Raw genomic sequence first — 7,479 nt, 5'->3', positions numbered from 1 at the left:
AATGACAAACCAAGTCTACAATTATAATCAATTATCCTCTAACTAAAGTAATTACAAGATCATTCAAACAGGCCAAACAATTTAATTACATCCAATTACACCAAATTCAATTATTAGATGACTTTCCAAAGAAGCCCATAGAAGATAAATAATAGTCCGTCCTTTCCATTTTGTTTCAATGGTAGCCTTTATTATTTCATTTTCAACGAAATTTATATAAATCTTGTGAAATTCCAAAACTCCATTTTTAATCTCATCCATCAATCCGTATGATTTATTCAATGGACTAGATCATCGCATTCATCTCTTCTCCTTTTAATCTCACCACACACCAAACCCTAATAAATTTTCTCTCCTCCACTCCAGTGAACGACCGCCGCCCACCTCCTTTTCTCTCTCCGTCACCCGCCAAGCTCCGGCGAGACAACCAGCGCCGCGCCATCCTCCTCTTGCCCTTTTCCCAGCGCCACCTCCCATCTCCTTCGCCGCTGCTCCACCCCATCTTCATCTCCTCCCCGGCGAGAACAAATCGCCACCACCTCTATCCTCTCATCTTCCATCTGTCTCCCGATCCATTTCATACACCAATAATTACTCATTTACACATCAATAGTTAATACTACTCGATCACCATCATATTTCATTGTTGTGTTCTCTTATTTGCTGGTTCGTGTTCGAGTGTGAGTTCGACCAGGGATCCGTGATGACTATAGCTGAGGTCCGTATTTGATCCTTATTTTGATTTTTTTTTTATCAGTTTAGCTCGTAGTCGGTTCTTATATGCTGTTCAAATTCTGCCTACTTTTTTGTTTGTATAATCAGTGTATAGAATACATGAACCAACAAGAATGACAATTTAGCATATCAAATATGTGGGTCATTGTGTTGGTCGTCGAATTTTCATCATTTTTGGTGAAAGTTAGAAACTAACTTGGATAGTAATGGTCCTTTCCTTTCCAATTTTGAACCCAATTCATGGCAATCTGTTTCTTTCCCCTTTCAAGTAAATATGGTAAACTTGATCAATGTGATCCTCGGGTTGATTCTTAACGCTTAAATATAGCAACAAAAGGATTTTTTTTCATGGGTGTGAATTCCTTAGTACGTGGAATTTTGGTAAAACTTTCATCTTTTAAACTGAAAACTAGAAGCAATTTTCTTTCTTTATGGCCCTGTTCGGGGATTGGATAGTGCTGCTTGAACCGCTGTGTATCAAGTGTTATTGTTCTCCTGACTGTTCCGTCTTGATCGGTTAGTTTCCATCAAAGTCATTTCAATTCTTAATATGTTAGTTTGCTGTATTTTCATTATCTATAATTGTTGGAAAACTCGAGTGCGATAGGCATTTTGTGGAAGCATCCATGTATGTAATCCTGACCCTATAAGTGCCCCCAATCCTATATGTGCCTCCAAGCCCTTGAACTTCTTGATATTCGTAAGCTGAACGGATCTTTGAATCTCATTTGTGTACCGTGACACTTGGTTGTTTGTCTAAAGTGCTAAACTTGTGCCTACTATATGTTTACATAGGATGTCAAGCTTGCCTCTTGTCCGAGAGTGTATTTTGTGGCATGATTTCTCCTACAAGTTCCTAATTAGTTTAATAATATTTATAATGTCTGCTCATAAAATTCATTTCGTCTTGACCTGTTATCTTCTCCTTTTCTGATATGTTTGATGAAGACTGAGTGATGTCTTTTAATACATAGAGATTATAAGAAAATATTTTTTATATAAATCAGTGTCATGTCTCTCTTTCATTAATTATAAGTCCTTTTGAAGCAATGCCTACTTAAATACAATGCCCTTAAGATCTGTTTGGTTATGCCTCAATTCAGGGTCAAGTAATAAAAGGGTGTTTTGTGTAAGCTTAACAAATACTAGACACAAGATATTTTGTAATTTCTGTCTTTTCAGTTGGTTTCTAAATACCTATGATATCTTGTGCAAATGCATTCATCCCCAAAGGCATGCTAGCTTCTGTTTCCGTTTAACTCTTGGATATCACTAGATTGATATTGCCATTACTAAACCTTTGCTTGATATATACACAGATACCATTTTCTTAGGGTTTAATATAAATTTTGTATGTTGGCATAGAGTATAGTTTTGACATTGGGATGAGTTGATGTCATGACCCAAAGTACACCCTAGAGATGACATGACGTATAAGACTCGGAGAGACCCTACACAAGCAACTTGGCACACATACAACACAACATAATAGAAAATAGTAAGAGAATCTCATATAATGAAAGAGTTTGGCATAAAAGAAGAAGTGACATCATAGTCTCGATAAGCCAATCTAGTACATCAAAAGTTGTTGGGACGTAACCTATACAGCACATACAATATCAGAAAACAAAAGACATAAAAGAATATAAACATAGGTGACAAGGTCCTCGGAGCATGAGGACTCACCAAGTAGCCCAAAACTTTAAGTTCTTTGCCCTTTTCCCATTTCCAAGGTGTTATAGTTGAAGAGTTGCCTAGAATGTGGAAAAGACTGGCTGTTTTGGCTCGGAAAGCCTATTTATTTCAGATTTTCGTTTTAAATTTATTTATGGTTTGTAATAATTGTAATGAATGATGTATTAAGAACACGGGGCTGCATTTAATCAAGATTGGAAAATTTATGTGCTATGTGTTTCTTTTTCAATTTGTATTTCTTCTCTTTTACTTGTTCGATTTTCTCCTGTTTCCATCCCTCTCTCCCTATCTCTGTCCATATCGCTCACCTGAATCATGTCTTCCTGCAGGGAAGCCTTTACAGAGGTCAGTCACGGAGAGAGAAACCTAGAGGACGTAATCAGGGGTTAACTCAACAGAAAAGACAAGAAATAAGAGAGGCTTTTGAGCTTTTTGATACAGACAACTCTGGTAATAAAATAAACCTTAAGGAATCCATACTAGATGCAGTTTTTTGATGGTTAAACTTCTTTCTGACTCTTAATTTTTGCAACTTATTTAGGAACCATTGATGCCAAAGAGCTCAATGTTGCTATGAGGTTTGTGATACTTCTTTGCTATTCCTTGTAACGTCCTGGATATCTGATTAACAACCTAAAACTTGACTTTGTGTCTTTGTAATCCACTACTTTCTTGCACCTCTCTGTCTGTGGTGCCCTTACCGCTTCATTTTTATTGATAAAAACTTGTATCATTTGTTACAGGGCTCTGGGTTTTGAAGCAACTGAAGAGGTATTGTATATGCTAGTTCATATATTTGTTTCTGATAACTATATGGTACTGTATATTTCTGTTTAACAACATATTTCATACAGTGAAGATACTGAATCACAACAATATCTGTACTAGTATCTGAAGCATATAACTTAAACTCATGAGATGCAATGATTTACTTTTTGTCCTATTACAGATGGTGCTTTTCTTGCATTATGACTGCCAACTGAAGATTATCTGATTTTCCTTGTTTTCTTTTCTGTTTTGGACAAACTGTGGTTGAGTTTATTTAAAGTCTCTGCTCCTTTCTATTGATGGTTTGATACATTAATCCAGATTCTTGGGAAATGTCTTGGGTGGCTATCAATTAATGTATTAATAGTGACTGTTTAGCAACGGTTCCACTCTGTACATGATTTTCTAAGTAGATAGCCTGGTTGCAGATTTAAGAATGATATTAACCACAACACATATATTGAGTTGTATTATTTTGTGTTTGACTAGTAGTTAATTGACACCCAAGATGTAAGTGATGTGGTCTTTAGTTAGTCATGCAGCTTATTGTTTTGAATCTGGGAAATAAAGGAAATCTATGGATTATTTAAGAGTTCTTCGATTTTTTCTTTTTGGTCTATATTCCTCTTAGCCTTTAACATGATGGCTGGTCAGTGATCCTATTGGCAAAATATTAACAAGATTTGGCCTTAGAGGCCTGTATCAGGATTTTAACCTTTCTAATATCTGATTACTCTTTCATTGTTATTTGGCAAGTCATTTAGGAATAAGTTCATTCTTACTTTCTCTCTCTCCTTGTGCTAATTTGGAGCCTTTCCATTGTGTCAAATACTGTTTATTCGCGGATTAATCCTTGATTTTAGTTTTCTTCTTTTCTGCCCTTGTCAGTTATTCTCATATGTGGTACTGTGCTCATTATTGTGTTTGTTATTCCAGGAGATCAATCGAATGATTGCAGAAGTTGATAAGGATGGCAGTGGTGCAATTGATTTTGATGAATTTGTGCACATGATGACTGCCAAGTTTGGAGAAAGGGACACTAAAGAAGAGCTCATGAAGGCATTTCAGATTATTGATCAAGATAAAAATGTGCTTGCTTTTTTTGCTCTCCTGCTTTCTGCTTTTTTGGTTATCTTCCGTACAGTTAAATTGTTTTCTTGGCTTGTGACTAATCATTAAAGCATTTAAATGTAGGGGAAAATCTCTTTTGCGGACATTCAAAGAATCGCTGATGAGTTTGGGGAGCGATTTACTGACAGAGAAATCCAGGAAATGATAGAAGAGGCAGATCGTGATCGTAAGTTAGGCTATATTTCATAGTATTCCTATTGTGGCTTTTGTGCTTCTATTGTCAAAATATATATTGGTCTTTTTTATTTTTTTGATAACCAAGAATCCCCCGGGGTTGGTGGTGCACGGTCTGAAACTCGGTGGATAATGGACTTGCCCCTCTATCCTTCTCCACTTAGATACTATGCTTTTGTCTTGGGTAGGGTTTGAAATTGTGATGTGTCCCTAATCCACACCTCACAAATTACGCTCTTACTTCTAGACCAATGCCCTAGTGGTTTCAATATAGTTGGTATGCAAGATATTTTTCTTTGAAGTTCTCAAGCTCCTGAAAAGACCTAGCTATTCCAAAAGCTGTTATAATCATATCTCTTATATATTACCAGTTAATGATGGCAAATGGGCGTTTGGGCTGAATTTGTCCGGGTCAAAATGGGCTGAAATGATAAATGGGTCATTACCCAACCTGCCCAAAGTTGGTCGACTGAGATGGGTATTAATGGGTCATAACTCATAACCCTACTCTTCCAACTTGACTCATAATTTTTCCATTTCAAACTTTATTCCATGATTCCCGTGGATCTCCATCTAATAAAAGAAACCTATAGAATAATGGAATTGATGATTTGACTGCATTATTGGTTAGACATCAAGACTAAATTGGCAATATGATACCAAAATATATTTTGTTCTTTTCATTTATATTTCAAATTTTACAGAAAGTCTTACTTAATTATGTGAGCACAAAAATTAGTAAAGTCCGAAAAGGAACTACTCTGATTGTTGGAAAATGTTTCTTACCTTTTGCTTCCCAAGAATTGAATTATGTGAAACATGACTAGAATTTTAAAATGAAATTAGTTTATATTGTAAGATCAAATTGCTAGTTATAACTTTCTCGTGTAATTTATGAAGTATCTAATATTTAAAGTAAGAAACTTAATTAATAGATCCCAATTTAACTTCTGAAATTGGTCAAAGTTGCATTACAGAAACATCAAAACAATTGTGTTGGTACAAAGATTTGTTTGCTAAAAATGAATTCGGTTCTAAGAACTTGATAATTTGTTTGACAACAATTGTTTCATTCTTTTCATATAGGGACCTCGATCATTTGAACTGTTCTTATCTGATCAAAATGTCTCTTGGTATGTCTACGTAGAAAACAGCCGAAGTTGTCTAAGAGTGTGTTGGTACGAAGAAAAATGTTTTCCTCCATACGAAAACATCCTAAATTTGACTATATTGCTAAACAAGATCAAGTAATCTCAGAAATGGAAAAATAAAGATCATGTAATTTTTTTTTGTTATTTTAAATAAATGAAGAGCAAAATAGCTAACATTGGATTGTTCTCCAAACGAAGCCATTGGTAACAGGGGAGGGGACAATTCCTTTTTTTGGCACAAATAAGCTACGTTTCTATAGGCTAAGATTGGACATTTTCATGGGTCATGTTTGGGCATCGCCATGGGTTTATTTGGGCTGTTGATTTTGATGGCTTAACTCGGACATAACCCTAAACAGTTCATCATCAAAATCATTGTTGCCCAAACCCATTTAAGTTTAGCTGGTTGAGCGGGTTATATGGATTTGGGTCAATTTTGCCACCCCTACTAGTTCGTTTAGGATGATATTACAAACTATGTAGTAAGAGAAAGTCTCTATAATGCTTTTCGTCCCCTTAGTTTCTCGTAGCTAATAAATCTTAGCTGGTTGGGAATTGCATCTATAACAAACGATGTGCACTCTGCTGATTTTAAATATAAATTCCTTCTCTCGTTTAGGGTTCCAATGATTCTGTGAATTAAAAAATAAAATAAAATCCTGAAATGATGCTGTAGACCAGTACCATTTAGTTTCTCAGAGTCCCTTCTTCATTTAACACTCCATTCGTAGTATAAATTTTTTGATTACCAAGTAATTCCCGAGTACCAGCGATGCACGGTTTGAAACTTTAGATAATGGGCCCATCCCTATCCTTCCCTACTTAATCAGGCTTTTGTGAGTGGCAAGGCTTGAATCCGTGATGTGTGCGGTGCGTTTAACCCACACATCACACACTGCGCTCTTACCACTACACCTGAACCCTTGGGGCCCAGTTTCATTACATGTTTTCCTATACTTGTACTAGGTTAAATATTCAAGTAAGTGCTGACTTGTTATTGTTGTTTTAGCATCCTCTGATGATAAACTATTCCATGCGATTGAGGGATCTGCACATTTTAAATATAGAATAGCTATCTGATAACAATAAACAATGGTCAACTTTTTATAACTACATGTTGCAGGACTACCAATCTCCAGGCTACACATTTTATTAGTGAACGCGACTCCTGTACTGTTCATCGACATGCCATGACTTGGCTTGTGTTTTTTTTAAAAATATCCCTGTAGCCTTGTCTGTTATTATTATTATTATTCTCTAGTTTTGCACTTTTGATGACATTGAGGTCTAGTTTCTGGAATATGCTTTAGGAAGTGTGCATCTCTTTCTCTTCTGAGCTACTGTATTATTAACTTCTCGTTGGGTGCTGCAGAATATGGATGTAACTCCTAGTTTTGCATCACTACTTCTGGATCATTGTTGAATGTTAGGGTAATTTATTGAGGAACTATTGGTTGTAAATGTTGCAGGTGATGGAGAGGTTAACGTTGATGACTTCATGAGAATGATGAGGAGAACCAATTTTGGGCATTAAGGAGTATCATTATTGCACCAGATAAATTGGAGGATATATATTTATCAACTCTGTAATATATAATATGGTCTTAACAGTTTCAGGACACATGATTATTTTGTGGATCAAAATGGACTACCAGTCTGTAGTCTCTACCCAGTTAATTATGGAATGCGTATTATCTAATTTGTAAGCAAGCAACTACTACGTCTTGTTTGACAAAATTGTGTATGGGAAAAATTGTATGAAATAGCAAATATTTAATTCATATTAAATGCTATAGCTACAATTTACTGTATTTTTTCCAATTTG

General features: G+C 35.6%; 1 protein-coding gene across 1 annotated transcript; it reads left to right on the top strand.

The window, feature by feature from the left end:
* Positions 1–274: 274 nt before the first annotated feature.
* Positions 275–7,479, top strand: LOC102596357 (caltractin-like). The gene is made up of 7 exons (XM_006338824.2): positions 275–718; positions 2,760–2,880; positions 2,972–3,008; positions 3,174–3,201; positions 4,135–4,287; positions 4,393–4,495; positions 7,124–7,479. Exons 1-7 carry the CDS (start codon positions 704–706, stop codon positions 7,186–7,188), a joined length of 522 nt encoding a protein of 173 aa, XP_006338886.1. The 5' UTR covers positions 275–703; the 3' UTR covers positions 7,189–7,479.

Source organism: Solanum tuberosum, unplaced genomic scaffold (genome assembly GCF_000226075.1).
Source record: "Solanum tuberosum cultivar DM 1-3 516 R44 unplaced genomic scaffold, SolTub_3.0 scf00006, whole genome shotgun sequence".
Taxonomy (NCBI): Eukaryota; Viridiplantae; Streptophyta; class Magnoliopsida; order Solanales; family Solanaceae; genus Solanum; species Solanum tuberosum.
This window is presented reverse-complemented; position numbering and strand designations above follow the sequence as displayed.